This window comes from Rattus rattus, chromosome 16 (genome assembly GCF_011064425.1).
Source record: "Rattus rattus isolate New Zealand chromosome 16, Rrattus_CSIRO_v1, whole genome shotgun sequence".
In the NCBI taxonomy this organism is placed as follows: Eukaryota; Metazoa; Chordata; class Mammalia; order Rodentia; family Muridae; genus Rattus; species Rattus rattus.
Window position 1 is genome coordinate 33,026,332 of NC_046169.1, and position 18,498 is coordinate 33,044,829.

General features: G+C 50.5%; 1 protein-coding gene across 1 annotated transcript; it reads right to left on the reverse strand.

Annotated features, from left to right (window-relative positions):
* Positions 1–3,385: 3,385 nt before the first annotated feature.
* Positions 3,386–11,964, reverse strand: LOC116885293 (2'-5'-oligoadenylate synthase 1A-like). The gene is made up of 7 exons (XM_032886542.1): positions 11,726–11,964; positions 10,493–10,781; positions 7,664–7,848; positions 5,754–5,986; positions 4,974–5,127; positions 3,840–3,866; positions 3,386–3,693 (listed from the first exon to the last, which is right to left on the reverse strand). The coding sequence occupies exons 1-6, from the start codon at positions 11,900–11,902 to the stop codon at positions 3,843–3,845; spliced, it is 1,062 nt and encodes a 353-aa protein (XP_032742433.1). The 5' UTR covers positions 11,903–11,964; the 3' UTR covers positions 3,386–3,693; positions 3,840–3,842.
* Positions 11,965–18,498: the final 6,534 nt, after the last annotated feature.

Below are 18,498 nucleotides of genomic sequence, written 5' to 3' on the forward strand. Positions count from 1 at the left end.
GGACTAAAGTGAATTTCTTTATTCTCCCTAACTCTTTCTCTTTCTGCCTGCCTTTCTTCATTGCAACTGTATGTTATATGTCCTACCCTAAACTTGAAACTCACAAAATTCTACCTGCCTCGAATTTCTTAAGTTCTGGAGTTACACACACACACACACACACACACACACACACACACACACACACACCACTTTGTACAGAGGATAATGTTCCCACAGTTCAATGTGCTGAGCCAACAGTCTTACAGATACACAAATACATTAACTGTAAAATGCCCACTTTTGCAGTCTACACTTGGGCCCCTTCTCACTGTGAATGCACTGAATGGCTGAGGACTACCAGCTCCCAGACCCTCCTCCTGTCCCCAGACCCTCCTCCTGTCCCCAGACCCTCCTCCTGTCCCCAGACCCTCCTCCTGTCCCCAGACCCTCCTCCTGTCCCCATTGTCCACTTTCAAACTCTGTGAAGGGGAAGAGGTGGATCTCCCTGTCCCCCATTCATTCAGTTCTCCCTCTAGCAGCCCTGGGGACCAAGGGCCCCAGTGTCTTGGGAGAGGATGCCTGAGCCTGGACCATAGGGCAAACCACGCTCTCCTTGTACATTATCTGAGCTGTGGGGGGACCCAGTGATGCTGCTCTATGATTCCAGTCTTGCCCTTCTGAAACACCCCCAAGATACAAAAAGGGTTCAGTAAACAATGGTTTGTGGTCCCCTGCCAAGCTGTGGACCCATTCTGTCCTCCCTCGACTACCCCACATTAATGAAATTCCATGCATGATCTGTAATGGCTGCCTCCCATTTCTCCATGCTGGAGTATCCTCCCCCTCCGTGTGGATCTTTAAGATCAAAGATGGCAGTTGTGGGCATGGCTTAGTAGGGAAGGACTTGCCTAGTGTCTGACAGAGGGAGAGGGGTGGGTGTGTGTGGTGTGTGTGTGTGTGTGTGTGTGTGTGTGTGTGTGTGTGTCTGTCTGTCTGTCCATGTCAGGGTGCTTACCCAGAATGCATGAGGACTGTTAAAGAGAATCATCCTGAGTTGCCTGTGGCTTTGATGTCAGAGCCGAGTAAACCACCAAGACCATCGTGGCTAAGCGGTTCTCTTCTCTCAGGAGCCGTCTGCTTGCCTTTGGATGGCGTGTGTATGTAGTGTGAGGTGAGGATGGGCTTTCTGTCCTGTCAGAGGATCACCAGCTTCCCGAGTCGTGCCCAAGAGGCCTCTGCCCTCCATTGTGTGCTCGGTACCCTGCTCAGGCCCCAGTTGACCATCCCGAGATCTGATCTTCCCGAATGTTACGCGGCCCAGGTGAATGCAGACAAATCACCTCACATGAGGAGAGCTGACAGGTGGACACAGAGCACTGGGGAGCAGCCTGCAGACATTTCTGGAAATGTGCTCTCAGGCACACCCAGAGGTGTACTTCCATTTAGGATCTGAGGCTAGAGAAGTTGGCCATGAAGATGAACCATCATGGATTATTGGAAGGATCCCTGAGGGTTGAATGGGGCTGAGGGCAGTCACAGCAGGTCCCTCCCCCAGCTACCTGAATCCAGCCTCAGAGTTGGAACCCCTGAGTGCAGATGAAGAGGCTTCGTGGGGAACAGAACCCTGTGGGACCATGGTGGGCGGAGTGATGGTTCCCTCAGTGGGCATGTACTGCTTACTGAGTGGGTGAGCCCTGGAGAGAAGGGAGCGCCTGGCCTTGGCAAAAGGTCAAAGTTGCAGACAGGGCCTGCAAACCCAAAGTGTCGAGCCCTGCCACTTCCCTTCCCAGGACGGATGGTCTGTCAGCACCACACAGCATCCCTCAGGAAGAGCAGGGATGAGCCACTTGCCTCAAAGGGCTCTTGTGCAGATCCAGTCTGGAGCAAGCCAGGTGCTGCACAGCATGGCAGTCAGATGCTCTGATATGGAAGTGTCAACTGTGGACATCCTTCTCCCTCTGAGAGACCCTGTATCACTGTTGTCATGGAAACGACCCAGCCACCATGAGGCTCCTCCCTTGGCTGCCCATTGTTCAACTCTGGACCCTGCTGTTATACTCCATGCTATTTATCATTGGGGAGGCTCTCAGAGGTCCACATGAGGGGTCATTTCATCATGGAGAGATGGGATATGGCCACTGCACATCACATGTGGGCTTTCTCATGGGGACTTGAAAGCTGACATATTGATTCCCCCTCTGCTTGGCAGGAGACATTGGAAGCCCTGACCGTTGTTTCTAACACCCTCTGTGTGTATCTGGAGATGTTTCAGGAAGGGCAACACTGGAATCATAGATCGGCAACGCTGGTCCCCTGAGGGCTCAGATAAAGCACAAGGCAGCGGGTGACGTGTCCTGTGGGACGGAAACATTCCTTCTTACATCTGGGACACTGGCATTCCTCCTTGTCAGGGCCACTTGAGTAAGAACTGAATGAACTGGGGCTGGAAGAATACACACACACACATACACACACACACACACACACACACACAGGGTTATTCAGAGTGTGGGTGTTAGCAACAGAAGGCTTTGGGAGCTGGTGGTCCTGCACAATGCCTTGAATTCTTTTTTTTTTTTTTTTTCGGAGCTGGGGACTGAACCCAGGGCCTTGCGCTTGCTAGGCAAGTGCTCTACCACTGAGCTAAATCCCCAACCCATGCCTTGAACTCTTAATGAGGATGGGCACATGTGAGTCCTTTGAGTCTGATAAATGAAACGATGGTTCACAACATTAATGGATGGAACCATTAGGTCTCTGTGTGGAGGTGTGTGTGTGTGTACGTGTGGTGTGTGTGCATGTGGTATGTGTGTGTGTGTGTGTGTTTCCAGAGTTTGAGTGAGAGACTGAGGCAGGAGGATTCCTGTGAGTTCCAGGTCAGCATGTGTCACATCTTGCATTCATGTCTTGATAGAGAGAAAGGAAGCCACAATCATTGTGATTTAACTCAGTGCATCAAAGCTGGTCACTGCCATCAGTGACCATGCTTCAAAGTTACATGTGTCAATAATTCTGGACACTTTTATTCTCCCCACACCTATGGAACCCAGCCTGCCTGGTGTAGCCACTCAAGGGCAACCTGAGTACACAGGCCACAGTCTCACCATGCCATGTCCATGTGCGGCCAGGGAATAGTTTCTGTGTCAGATAGGGCATGGCTAGCATCTAGTCTTGGGGACATGGACAGAAGATACAAGGGTTCCTCTCTTGAGTTTATGTGTAACAAGAGGCCTGGAAGGATCCTAAGCCCTTCAACAACTGTAGCAGTTTGGTTTGGCTCTAACCACTGCTGAAGGCCTGGACCATGTAGAGTCTAATAACTGCTCAATAAATTCATCTAATTGAACCATGCACAGGCACAAGTGCACACGCGCGCGTGCCACACACACACACACACACACCCTTATGGCACCTGCTGTACTTTATTGTTGTTGACAGACATGGTTGGACAGAACCTCCCAACAGGTAGACAGTCAGATGGAAGTCAAGCTTGAGTTCTTTCCGCCCCTTCTGAATCCTTTGAGGAAGGCTGTCTGTGATTGGACAGTATTCAAACATGGGTGGCGGGCATCAGAAGCATGGACTGTGATCCCGAGTGGGGCCCTCCCTCACTGTGTCAAGGTCCTGCAGCAGAGCAGCACGTGCCCCTGACTCCGGAGCCTCCTGGGCTGGTGCTGCTGGGTTCACAGCAGGATGCATGACCTCATTCACCTCGGGATGGAGGGAAGGCAGGGCATGGTCAGAAACATCAAGCTTACACCAGTCATCCCTGCTTTGTGGCAGGAGAATGGCGAGATCCAGTCTAGCCTGGGCTACACAGCAGAAAGCCACATCAAAACAAAGGGAAAAAAACTAACCTGCTAGAAAAGTACAGGAACCTCCGTCTGTAATGAAAGGACACACAATCATGTCAGGAGCCTGCATTCCGACACCCAAGGGGATGCAATTCAGCCCTGAGGGGATGGGTACCATGACTGGCCAGCCAGAGCTCTCAGAAAAAAGGGCCAGCACATTCCCAGGTTGGAAAGATGGCCATCAGGACACCTTTATGGCTTAGCCTTCTGAGGGTACACATGGCCCCACCTGCAGGCTGCTTCTTCAGTAACAGATCTGCCGAATGGGATGTGGCCCTGCCACCTCTCTGCTGCAGGACAGCACTGCAGGCCACTGTTCTCACAGCTGCCTCCCTCCATGCCCCTCTCCCTTCCTTCCTGACCTTCTGAGGTTTCTTTCCCACATCATGGCATCCATGTTCTTCCCCACCCTGAGGTCACATGTGACATCATCGGTTCCCTAGCATCAGGCAGACTCGGCCCCAGGAGGGGACAGGTTCAAGAGCAGGTCCCTCTGTGCCTCTGTGGCTGTGACACAGTCCTGCTGTGTCCCGTTGGCCACATGACAGTGAGACAGGGAAGACAGGATGCTTCGTGGACCTGACCACGAAGGCTTCAGAGTCCACAGGATCCCAGCCCTGATGCACCTTAGCTGAGCCAGGGGCTTCACTTCTGAATCTCCGCTATACTGTCTCCACGTGTGTCAGCATGTTGTGTGTGTGCGTGTCAGCGTTTTGTGTGAGTGTGTGTTTGTATGTGTGTATGAGTGTTTGAGTTAGCGTAAATGTGGGTGCATGTGGGTGAGTGTGTATTGTGTGAGTTTCTGTGACTGTGTGTGTGCATGCCCACGTGTGTAGCAGCACGGAGAGGAACATCAGGGGACAACTTGGGGGATTTGTTTTTCTCCTTCTACCATAGGGTTTCTAGGGATCAAACCTAGGTCTTCAGAGTTGGCAGTGCCTTTACCCACTGAGCCATCCTGCCAGGCCATGATATCTGTGAATGGTGCTTAAATGGCGGTAAAACCAGGCAAGCTGCTGGACTCCAGTGGGGTGTGGAGACCTTTAGAAAAAGATCATGCCTCACTGAGAATATTCTCCCAATATGTGGAGTGACCGAAGCTGTGTGCAAGGGGACAGGATGATGACAGGGTCTCACCGGCACTTCCCAGGAGCTCACTGGGGAACCATCCCTGTTCATAAAACATGGGTACTGCAGCCACAGCCTCGCCTCTGAGGCCAACCGCTGCCAGCCTTCTTGGTTCCCACGAGCCACGTTCCCTGTTGGGTCAGCGGGGTCCAGGATCACAGGCCTGCAGAGCAACATTTAGACAGAAATTGTTCAGCCTCCAGTGCCCCAGGCAACACTGCACAGGGCTAAGAGAGTCGCCCAGCAGAGAACCCCTATCTAAAGCCTCTGCTTTGTCCCTGCCCCACAGCATACAGCAAGACTGGAGGGATCCTTGGTCATGACCTGGAAGGCTTGGGTTCAAATCCTCTACCCTTTAGTAGCTGTGTGTCCTGGGGCAGGTCCCTCAGGTTCTCTGATCTGTGAGATGGGGAGAGTTGGACTAGCCAGTCTCATGGGAAAACTGAACACAACACAGGATCAAGACACGTCACAGCCTAGGGTGACATAGTACTCTACTATTTATAGCTTCCCAAACCATGTGACTTTGATTAATGCTGGAATATTTCAGATCCCATCCCATGGACTCCCCTTCCTTTGCTGCTTAATCCGGACAATGTCAGTGTCTTGATCTCCTCATCTGCAGACAGGAGAGCCTAGCCCTGACTCCCAGAGCTGTAAGGCCTCATGACAATCAGGTGACAGCAGGACAGTGCCCAGTGCAGGAGATGCTTCATAGACATGAGCTCCCACCTCCCCTTTCCACACAAGTGCAGCCTTGTACTGATGGGGAGCAGTGGGACAGGCTACCTGGATTTTCTGAGCTGTCTGCGTAGGTATTTGGAGACCTCTGGGTGTTGAAAGTCATAATACATTGTCCAGTAGATTCGAAGTTGCTGATACTTGGTGACCAGTTCCAAGACCGTCCGGAAGCCCTGTGCTGTGTTGAGTTCACAGTCTCTACCCCCACGCTCCCAGGCATAGACCGTGAGCAGCTCCAGGGCGTACTGTGGGGGCAGCGGCTTCCCCAGCTTCTCCTTACACTGAGAAGAGAAAAGCAATGAGAAAAACGGGGCTCTCAGCTGTTGTGTGGGGGCCACTTCTCTCAGGCTCAATTCAGCTGCCACCTGATGGTGTCCTTACAGGTTTATTGTCACACAACCACTCCCAGTCATTTACATTCGACTGTGGCCCCTCCTGTGCTATAGCCAAGATCTGAGTCGTTGAGATGGACACCCTGTACTCCACAAAGACAGCATTCACTAGCAGGCACAGGAGGAATCAAGACACCATGAGTGACAGCTAGGAGTAAGGGTGGGGGCGGGACATAGAGAGTGCTCACTATGGAAGTTTTCTCATGAGCTCCCACCTCCCCTTTCCACACAAGTGCAGCCTGGTACTGATGGGGAGCAGTGGGACAGACTACCTGGGTTTTCTGAGCTGTCTGCACAGGTATTTGGAGACCTCTGGGTGTTGAAAGTCATAATACTTTGTACAGTAGATTAGAAGCTGCTGGTACTTAGTGACCAGTTTCAAGACTGTCCGGAAGCCCTGGGCTGTGTTGAATTCACAGTGTCTACTCCCATGTTCCCAGGCATAGACTGTGAGCAGCTCCAGGGCATACTACGGGAGCAGGGGCTTCCCCAGCTTCTCCTTACACTGAGAAGAGAAAGGCAAGGAGAAAAATGGGGAGAAATGCAAGGATCAAAATGGCATGCGTGTCGTGGGTTTGCCTGATTCTGTTTTTCCTCTATTGCTAATTCGGGTCTCCAAAGCTGGTTGTCCCGGTGAGGAGGGAGTCTGCATTTAGACACTAGCTATGTGACCCTGCCCAACAGTTAATTGTGATTGGTCAATAAAGATGCCACCAGCCAATAGCAGGGCAGAAGGGACATGGGAGGGGTTTGGGTTTCATGGGCTTGGAGGAGAGGGAAGAACATTGAGGAGGGAAAGAAAGCCTTCATGGGTAAAGTGTCAAGAGAGCTTGGCCGTGAGGGCTGGCCAGTTGGAGCTAAGAGCAGCCTAGGTGAAACATAGTAACAGCTTGGGTTACAAATAGGAAAGGAGATTCTAACAACATGGAGGGTAGCCAGCTGCCCAGTTACTGTGCGGATGAAAGCTTATTAAAAATATAAAGCCTTGGAGTGAGTCTTTCATCCTGGAACTCAATAACCAAAGTTTAGGTAGAAACCCCTGACCAGGGTTTAAATAATTTCTACAACACACGTGAATGACGAGTTAGATGCAGGTAAAGAGAGAATTAGTTGACTATGAGGCTAGAAAAAAATCACTCATAACAAGCATAGGAAATCCTCCCTCCTCCCAGTCCTCCCTCCTCCCAGTCCTCCTCCTCCAAGTCCTCCCTCCTCCAAGTCCTCCCTCCTCCCAGTCCTCCCTCCTCCCAGTCCTCCCTCCTCCCAGTCCTCCCTCCTCCCAGTCCTCCCTCCTCCCAGTCCTCCCTCCTCCAGTCCTCCCTCCTCCAAGTCCTCCCTCCTCCAAGTCCTCCCTCCTCTCAGTCCTCCCTCCTCCCAGTCCTCCCTCCTCCCAGTCCTCCCTCCTCCCAGTCCTCCCTCCTCCCAGTCCTCCCTCCTCCTAGTCCTCCCTCCCATCCCTCCTCTATCCTTCAGCACCCCCCTCTCTTGATGTTCCTCCTTCAGCTCTCAACTTTCTCATTACCCTCCTCCCACATGGGCCCACAGTGACCAGGCCAGATGCCTTACCAGTTGGTACCAGTGCTTGACCAGGCGGATGAGACTCTTCAGCTTGGTTGGGCGCTGCTTCAGGAAGTTCCTCTGGAGCTCCGTGAAGCAGGTAGAAAACTCGCCCTCCTTATCCAGGTCGGTGCACTTCCTGATGAGACTGGCATAGATTTGGGCGTTAGGCTTGCTGTTGATGTTAACATGACCTGTTAGGAAGATTTCATTCAGATGAACACCTCAGCCCCTCTCTGAGGTTCCTCAGTCTCTCTGGGGTGACGATCACTGGCCATGGGGTTCAGCGAATGGGGCAGGATTTGTCGGCAGCAAGCATCCCTGCCCGTACAGCCGCGTGCCCCGCCACACCTCAGGACTTTATAGAAGGTCCCTGGAAAACTCCTACCACCAACTGGTCCAAGGGCAGTGCCTTCCTCACAGGTCTGGAGAGAGTGATGGCAGGAACCAGGACTTTGTGGTCACACGGGAGAGAGGTACACAATCATCTAATAATGGCCGACCACTTTCTGGTATCCGGGATTGAGTGCCCGGTGCGTGTCAACTGTGTGCACTCTTGCTTGTGTCAAAGTTTACTGTGGAGCAGTGTGCTGAACTTGTATGTCATGTCTCATGCTTACAGAGTCTCTGCCCTGTTGTGTATATGATGTATGGGTTGGGAGGGAGGGCGGACACACATATTTTTGAAGGCCAGAGGAGGACATAAGGTGTCTCTCTGTGTACTTGTATTTCGCCCTTCGTGGCAGGGTCTCCCTGGGAATCTCATGTTTAGTGGGCATCCAGCAGGCCACAGAGATTCCTCTGTCTCTGCCCCAAGTAGAGCCTGGATTACAGGTCAATGTGTGGCATTTCCTGAGATTAGGTGGGTGTTGGGGATTTGAACTCAGATCCTCAGGCTTGTGCAGCAATCGCCCTTATCCGCTGAGGTGTCTCCCCAGGCACTATGTGTCAGCAGTGCGTGAATCTCTGCAGTGCCTAACTTAACGTCACGTGGTGTTGATTGTCCAGTTCCTCAGAGCTTAAGGATGTGGTGGTGGTGGTTGTTGTGAGTGTGTGTGTGTGTGTGTGTGTGTGTGTGTGTGTGTGTGCGTGCGCGCGCGCACTTGTAGGGTGGATGGGCAGCTATGGAATAGATGTATGTGTGGCTATGTGTGTGTACATTTCAGAAGGCTAGTCAGGCAGCAGACTGTGTCTTAGGTATGTCCACGTGTATGGCTGTGGTTGCAACAGGCCACACCATCAGGCTGTGGTGCTGGCCCAGGGCAAAATCACTCACTGATGGAGCCGGAGACAAGCCCAGTCCCACAGTGACCCGGGAAGGTCTCAAGAACTTATTTTCTATTTCAGGGTCTAGTGCACAGTAGGTCTTGCCTGCTAAGTCAGCTGAGGTAGAATTGTGGTCGGGGTCCTCTTTTGGGCTGTCAACCACACCAGCATTCCCAAGGTGGTCCTTCTGTGGTAGGGCCCTCCCCCATGAGAAAGCTGCCTCAGAATGGGGAGGTCCATGAGCAAGACAGGCTTCTGCTGGAGAGGCCCTACCAAATCATTTCTGGTGCACACGCCTCTGAGCCCCTCCACTGAGCAGGGTTCTAAGCTTCTTGCAGCTCCCCACAGTCTAATGGCCTGGTCCTACTTCCAGACTCTGGACTGTGTCCATGGCTGTCCTAAGCCAAGGGCTAGTGGCCTTGTCTCTAAGTAAATAGTAGCAGTTCACACAGTGGTCAAGAGGGGGTGCTATGCTTCCCCAAAAGTATCCCTCAAGTATTCTCTAAGCAACCCAAGCCCATGCTGATCTTTGAGGGGAGGGTATACTTGGTTGACTGCCTTTGGGTAGAGTTGGGCAATGTGTAATTTTGGAGACACATGGAGTGTCAGTCAGGCCTGGTATGAGAGATCTTAATGTAGAGGATCGTTAATGTGCAATTATATAACACATGTGTGTATATGGTAAGTTGTGTGTGTGTGTGTGTGTGTGTGTGTGTGTGTGTGTGTGTGTGTGTGTGTGTGTGTGTGTGTGTGTGTGTGTGCTGGGTTTCCAGTTTTCCAGGAGGGCCCAGAGCCCCACAGGGAAGTTTTGCATCCTGCACCCTGCCACCCATGCACAGACACCCAGGCCTCTGCACAGGCCTGGGGTTTCTCATTCTTTGACAGAAGATGCTACAAGTGTTTATTTTTCGCTCTATCTCTTGTCCCACTTTCAGAGACCCACAGTTCCCAATTTCAGCCATGTAGAGGGCTGTTCACCATGCACGTGTTCTGTAGGATATCCCAAGGGCCTGGCAGATGGCTCTGTGAGTAAAATGCTTCTTAGAGAAGGACAAGGACCCAAAATCAGATTCTGAGCGACCCCGTTAAAAGCTGTGGTTGAGGAACATTAGGGTCCGCACCGAAGTCTCAGTGTTGGGGAGGTAGAGACAGGAGAATTCCTCCTCAGGCTCACTGTCTGATAGGTGGACATGAAGCTGGCCCACCCACCTATCTGAAAACAAACCAGCCATCACACTTGCCTGTCCCGTAGCGGGTGGAGGAAGCCCAAGTGTGTCCTGAATTTGTCTGAGTATAATTGTTTACAGCTGGGGACTCATGGCCTACAGACACTTCTAGGAGACTAGGCAACCCCTCCCCCACAGCCCTAATTAACATAATAAATGTTTCCATAATAAAACTGCAAACCCAGAACAAACACACACACACACACACACACACACCGAGAGAGAGAGAGAGACAGACAGACAGACAGACAGAGACAGAGAGACAGAGACAGAGACAGAGAGAAATAGAAGGGAGGATTCAGGCGTGAGGAAGGGCAGGCTGAGACTCTGCTGCTGTGTGACTTACCCAGGACATCATAGGCTGGTAGCACATCAAACTTCACCACATGCTGGAGCTTGGGCGAGCTCAGCTTGAAGCTCAGAGACCTGGAGTTGGCCTGCTCTGAGGTCTGGAACTCAAACTTCAGTTTAAACTGTTTCTCGTGCTGCAACTGACACAGGCGTTTCCGAATTTCCTCAATGACCTCTCCCCGTCGCTTTAACTGATCCTCAAAGCTGGTGAGATTGTTAAGGAACACCACCAGGTCTGCATCTGACTTGCCCTGTAGCGTGGTTCCTTTGCCTGAGGAGCCACCCTGAGAGACAAGGAGAATGACAAGGGACAAGGAGAGCCATGTTCGGCAATCCAGATGCTGAACAGAGTAGGAGTCCATCACCGAGGGGGATGGATGGATGGATGGATGGATGGATGGATAGAGCAAGCTGTCACATGTGCAGTGGAATACTAGTCAGCCCTGAAGAATAATATGAGGCTCTATGTAGGAAAATATGTAGAAGTTCTGGAACTCCTCCTGGTACAGAATAATGAACATCCCTGCTTTATTTATGAACTCTGTGTGTGTGTGTGTGTGTTTGTGTGTGTGTGTGTGTGTGTGTGTGTGTGTGATAGAAAGAGAACTCTCTCAGGGAGATCATGTTGGAATACAAGGAAGTAGGATGGTAGTGCATAGGAGGAGACTGTGAGTAAATTAACACTTTTGAAACTGTTGTCCTAATCCCAATGTTAGCAGAATGTTAAGAAGAATAAACTAAAAGTACACTATGCTTGCATGAAGATAGTCGTTATCATATTTCAAAGTCACAGAACAGGTTTTAAAATTAAGAAAATGGATTCACAGAGAAAAAAATTTGAGAAAAAAATAATAAGGGATACTGCAGAGGTCCTCCCTAAATAAAATGCTGAGCACAATCACTAACACATTTGCAACCCTGTCATAGACGAGTGGACATGACACAACAACGTTTCTGCAGCCTTCACAGTGAGTGAGGTAGGAACTGTCATCATAAAATCTCACTTGACAGATGGAAACATGGGCAATGAGCTTCATTCCATCAGTCACCAGTCATCCATGGTGGGGTCTCTGTTCTGTTCTCTGCCCTGTGCCATAGCTGGGGTGTACATGAGGACACCAGTCACAGAGCAGGTAGGTAACTCATGCCCCCACTAAGGACTGGAGCCTCCCTTCTGAGAGTTCTCTCCCACCCCATCCTGGTCAGCTCAGGGATGAGGAGGGCTCACCTTCACAACCTTAGAGACCTTCAAGGCGGCACCGTGGAAGCATTTCTCCTTCAGGAAAGCACATATGAAGTCAATGTCTGCTCTAACCTCATCACGGAATGTGGTGTCAGGAAGAAGGCGATCCTGTATGAACTTGTCCAGCTCCGAGGCTGGAGTACTCTTGAGATCCTTCTCCATCCTGAGGCCAGAAATGTTTGCTGACTGCAGCCTTGCCTCTGGAGTTGGCTGCCCCTTATATCCATAGCTGGTTCCTCTTTCTCAGGAAGGGCGGGGCTATGCATATCAGCCCTCTGCAGCTGTCTCCTGGGCTCCTTGACACTCTGGGGTTTGTTTACCTGCTGGCATTTCCTTGGATCGTCGAACCCTCGTCACACACACACACACACACACACACACACACACACACACACCTCACTAAAACATGGAGAGTCAGTGAGAGAAAGCCAGAAGAATGCAGGCGGCAGTTCCAGCACAGCTGTGGTGGGTTTGTCACAGGGGACTGGTCCATACTGGATATTGTTATGAGCTGTCTGCAGGGTCACAGCTAGCTTGAAGGTCAGACTTGGGGTCTCACAGTTCTGTGGGTTCTCAGATGCACACTCATGATGTGGCATGATTGTAGGGTCACATTCTGCCTATTTGTGGGTCAACACAAGCAGGGAATGAAGATGCATTCTGATAGCTTCTGTAGCTCTCTTGAGTTCTGCTTTGAAAGTGACGATGCTTACTGTAACCACAGCCACAGGACGCGATGTTCATCTTTTCCCATCAGATGCATAAGATTGCAACATTCAAAGGTGCCAGGGGCCTTCCACAAGCAGAAAGCGAAACTGTCCAAATAAGATAGATAGATGATAGATAGATAGATAGATAGATAGATAGATAGATAGATAGATAGATAGGCAGAGAGATGATAGATTATAGGTTGATAGGTGACAGATGATAGATTATAGTTTGATATATGATAGATAATAGATAGGTAGGTAGATAGATAAATGATAGGTAGATAGATTATTGATAGGTGATAGATTGATGGATAGATAGATACAAGTCATGTGTGGTGTGTGTGTGCAAGTGTGTGTTAAGTTTTGGGGTGAGTATTCCTTTTCTTTTTCTTAATATCAAGCTGAGAATCTTAAGTTATTCACAACCTACATCCTTGAGGAGTCTACTTTAATGTCAGGATGAGGGGACTTCCATTGCCTTTTTCAATAATGCGCTTGGCTATGTATGCGTGTGTGCATGCATATTTGAGCACATGCACGGGGGCCAGAGTTTGATGCTGGCTGTTAAACTCAGGGCACTGCACACTGGGAGAGCACTCTGACAGCTGAACCCCATGCTCACCCTGGCCTTGAAGGAAGCTCTGTTCTAACACCATCAGAAGTCACTGCTCAGCCTGGAGGTGGTGGTGTATGCTTGAATCCCAGCACTGGGGAGGCAGAGACAGGGAGATATCTGTGTGAGGACAAGGCTAGATCTCTCTCTCTCTCTCTCTCTCTCTCTCTCTCTCTCTCTCTCTCACACACACACACACACACACACACACACACACACACACACACACACACACACGAATCTCTATCCACATGTTTAAACTCCGTTTGTAACAACCCACCCCAGCACCATGCCTTACAGGCGTCAATTCATGGCTGACATCTGCACAGCCCAAGGTTAACTCGAATCTTGGTGTTGCTTGATTCCAAGGGTTCTGCAGAGGGGTTCGACCGTCTCCCTGCAGGCATCTCTCGGGTCTTCTTTCATATCAATTTCTGGCCATTTGTTCTGTTGCTACGGAGTGCCGTAAGCCTTCTCTGAAGCCACATCCCCAATGATCTAAAGCCCTTCCTTGAGGCTTCGCCTCCAGAAGCTTCTCCCACCCCACTGCCTGGCAGTACCAACCAACCAAGGAGGAGACATTTGTTGTGTAGGGGCTTCCTGGAGGCATTGGGGTAGTGGGGATCAGGAGCTGCTGGCTCAGAGAGGCAGGTGTGTGAATACCAGGACATTTCACAGGCACAGTCCCCTGGGAACCCCTATCTGCTGAGGAAACAGAACGCAGGTCTATAAACTGTGCAAACAACTGAGAAGAGGGTGGTGTTCCTGCAGGGAGTTAGAACATAGAAGCCTGGACAGGAAGTTACCTCATGAGCCCCACATGCTGACACACTCCAGCTCAAAATGTGTCCTGCTACTGATTTTGACACCTAGGGTGGGCTCTTCCATCTGACCTGTCTTCATACAAACCCTGGCACATACACACACGTGCACACACAGCTCTGCTGGGAAACACTGAATTCTCAGCACAGCAGCACCAAGCCTACCTCTAGGTAGGTCAGACCTGGATCCGGCTTCTAAACCCTCCCAGAGGCCGTGACATTGAACAACACCCTTTCCATCCACCACGCAGGGAAGCAAAGAGTTCTCTGTCAAACCCCCCTGACTCTGGGAAAGATTTTTGTTGTTATTGTTTTAGAGATAGGATCTTTTCTATGTAGCCCTGGCTGTTCTGGAGTTCTCTGTGTAGATTAGGCTGGCCTCAAACTCACAAAAGATTCTCCAGCCTCTGTCTTCTGAGTGCTAAGACTAAAGGTATGCGCTATCCCTCCCAGCCTTGGGGATAGACTTAATGGCTCACTAAACCAATGAGCAAACGCTTGGGATTATGTTGGTGCCCAATGCACAGTTTATCTGGAAAGAACTAGACCTTATGGCTTTCTTTAAGATTTATTTTATAACCAGGGAGTGGTGGTACACATCTTTCATCCGCACACTAGGAGGCAGAGGCAGGTGGATCTTTGAGTTTGAGGCCAGCCTGATCTACAGAGCAAGTTCCAGGACAGCCAGGGCTACACAGAAAAACCTTGTCTCAAAACAAAACAAAAAAACAAAACAAAAAAGAACCAAACAAAAACCAACAAGTAAAAGGTTTGTTTTTTAATGTTTTATTTGAGTGTATGTCTATGTGTGGGTTCGTGCGTGTGCATGCAGTGTCTGAGGAGTCCAGAAGAGAGAGACACAGATCCCCAGAACTGGCAGTGGTGAGCTACTTGACTGGAAGCTGAACTCCTCTTGAGGGGCAATTCTCACCCTTGACAGTGTCCTTCCAGCCCCGATTACAATGTCCTCAGAAAGCCAACGGGGTCATTCACACCGAGAGACAGTAGCTGGGCCGTAACTGGTGATTATTCATAAAGTGTTCCTGCTCTGGGGAGATGGGAATGCTTGCCTCGCAGGTGTGAGAACATGCGCTGGATCCCAGCTTCCATGTAAGCTGGGTGTGGCTAAAGGTACCGTGGCCCCAGCGCTGAGGAAGGCAGAGACAGAACGAAGGGCCATTGGGACTGCCAGACACCTATTCACACCTAACCCCTGGGTTCAGTGAGAGAGCATGACTCAAAAAATAAGAGAGAAAATGAGAGAGGATTGGCCTCTGACCTCGACAAGTGAACACAGACAGACAGACAGACAGATGCACATACACACATGCAGAGAGACTGGTACACATGCAGATGCACAGAGACAGATAGATACACCACACAGACAGACAGACAGACACACACATGCAGAAAGACTGGTACAAATGCAGATGCATGGGCACACAGACAGACAGACAAATACACACACACACACACATACAGAGAGAGAGAGAGAGAGAGAGAGAGAGATACACATACACAAAGATTCACACACACACACAGATTCACAGACACATATACATATACAAAGATACACAGAGTCACACAGACACACACACACATACGGGCACATATATGGGCACACACACACATAGGGATATACACACACACATAGAGATATACACATACATAGAGATTCACACACACGTACACATGTCTACAGACAGACACAGATTCACAGACACACACACACACACACACACACACACACACACACACACACACACGCTGAGACTGTTATGAATGCCGATGCACAGACACCGAGACAGACAGATACGTCACACAGACACACAGACACAGATTCATAGAAACACATAGACACACACACACAGAAAGATTCACACACACACACACACACACACACACACACACACACACACACACACTGAATGCTTCCCACAGGCCGTGTCCCACATTCAGCATTGAGGAGACAAACCCCAGAGAGCCGAGGACCTATGTGCTGGGAGACAGGCGTGCTCTAGCAGGGCTGGTTCACTTCTAATCGTGAAGTGGCACAGACTGTTTACCGGGGGCCTAAGTAGGAAGTGAAGAAGTCCATGGAAACCCAGCTCTTATCCCGATGGAAACAAGTTTGCCTAGAGTCAAACATGAGCGACCACAGCCCTGGACATGGATGAGGACTTTTCTCCTGGGAAGGTGTCTGACCTGGAAACAGTTACAGAACAAAAGAAGTCATAAAACGAGGCATTTTACCAAAATACTTCAGTGGGGATGTGGGTAGAATGCAGGTAGGCCAGTTACTGCAAACAGGAAATGTTGTCTGAAGATATTCTTAGCTTGGAGCATGAAGTTCTGCCAGAACGACATTCCACAGGTTTGACCTCATTGTTCCAAGATGTTAGGCCAGACCCAATGGTGGGCACTGACTGACTGCTAAAAGTGCTGAAGAGAAGCCTATGATAATTGGGCTCTGGTTCTGCAACATTCCGACTCTCCATCCCTGAGTTCTGATTAGTTACTCAGCCTTGTAGAGTCTTTAACACCCCCGTGGCTTCCTTCTTCTTCCTCTTCCTCCCCATTCTCAGGAAGTTCAATGTTTAAGACTCCGTGGGAGTCAGGGGGCAGCCTGGAAAGGGCTCCTGAGTTGCTGCCTGAGGCAGGTACCTCTTAGCCAAGGATAGAAAAACACAGGACCTCCAGGCAATAACAGAAACGAAGGAGCACACTGTGTGTGGGAGACAGATGCAGAGTCACTGAGAAGGCAAGGGGCTTGGTCCGTTCCACAGGGCTGTGGGGACAAACTGTGTAAATATGGCTGTGGCAAAGTGACGGGGGAGGGGGGGTTAAAGAGCTGAGAGGCTCTGGGTTAGAAAGCCCAAGTCCGGACATCAGCAGGCGGATCCCTTCCCATGCTGCAGGTGGGGCTCTGCCTCCAGATGGGTCCTGCCGTCCTCTCTCTGCCTCCACTTTTCCCAGCACACTCTGACCATTGACTCCATCACAGGAGGAGTCCAGCTGCCTCAGGTCAGGACCCTGACTAATGATTATCTTTTAGCAGAGCCCCGTTTTCCTAGTAAGATTGCACCTGGAGGTCCTGAGAGTTACCTCCTCTTGGAGAAAGGCGGGGTGGGGACATCCCAGCTCCTCAGTCCCTTCTAGACACGTGTAGATCAGTAGTAACCTTGGACCCAACAAGTCCTACAGGAAGCAGAGATGCTAAGAGTGGGCAGGGTGTCAGCCTGCACTAGCGGCTGATCCCCCAGGGCTCCCAGGTGCTGGACGTGCCTGTGACACTTGCTGTCCCCCATATCGTTGACCTCCTGATTGTTTCTGCACAGCCTGCAACCCCCTTACTTTATTCTCCAGCTAAAGTGTCCACAGGATGACCAAGGATGCCTTTGGCTTCTATCAATCCCCAGGGCCACGGCCTTTTCCAGTGAACAGAACCAAGCTGTGTGATGCCTGAGGTAGTGGTGGGTATAGACAGCCACGTTATCAAACCGTCTCCTAAAACCATATTCTGTCCTGGAGTGCCCAAATTGTACCCCCCAAACAGAATGTGGGTCAAGCACAGCTTGGTGAAACCCAGACTATCTGTCTTCTCTCTCTCTCTCTCTCTCTCTCTCTCTCTCTCTCTCTCTCTCTCTCACACACACACACACACACACACACACACACACACACCTTCTGTCAGCTGTGATTAGCACTTGAAGGTTCTCAACACACACAAACAGGAGCCCAATATCAGACCAAGACGACTCTGTCCCACACTTATACTTTTGGCTGGCAAACACACACCACACACACACACACACACATACACACACACACACATACACACACACACACACACACACACACACACACAGAAAGTTTGGATTTGCCCTTGCTTCTGCCTTTAGCATCTCCTCCCACAAACAGGATGCTAAGCACAGCAGTTCCCATCTCTTACCTGTGTACAGCCCTGGCCAAGGACCTCACACTCATCCATCCAGTGTCTCCTCTTGGAGCAACCTTGTGCCTCAGCAAAGCAAGGAGCAAAAAGTCAGGGTGCCTGGGACTGGAAGACCTGGGTTCAAATTCTAACTCTGAGTCGTGCTGTGTGGTGCTAGGTGACTTATTCAACCTCTTCATCCTTCTGCCGCCCTGTCTCTACAATGAAGACAGCTGTATCCCACCCTACCTTGTAAGCTTTTCAGAGAATTGAGTGAGTGGACGTTTATGTTTAGACCGTCACCAGGCATTTAATGATGGCTGATAAATATAGCCCCATTTTACAGAAAAACTGAGGCCCAGAGAGGTTAACACAAGGCAGCACCGCAGAACAAGAAATGAGAGCTGGCAATAAATGAGAGGCTCTGCTAACTCAGGCCTGGCTCTGAGGTACTCTGTGGCAGCCTGTCTTGGGTCCCCAAATAGGAGGTCAGGAAGCCTCAGCAGGCTTAGGGAACCTGTGAGCCTGGTCCCCAGTGTTCCCAGGCTGCCTAAAGGGTCAGAAATCACACCAGGAAACAGCACAACCATAAACATAATCTCAACAACGCCCTGAGCTTAGGGAAGAGAGGAACTCGGCAGAGAGGAGAAAACGAAAGTGAAAGGATGACAGAGGTGACA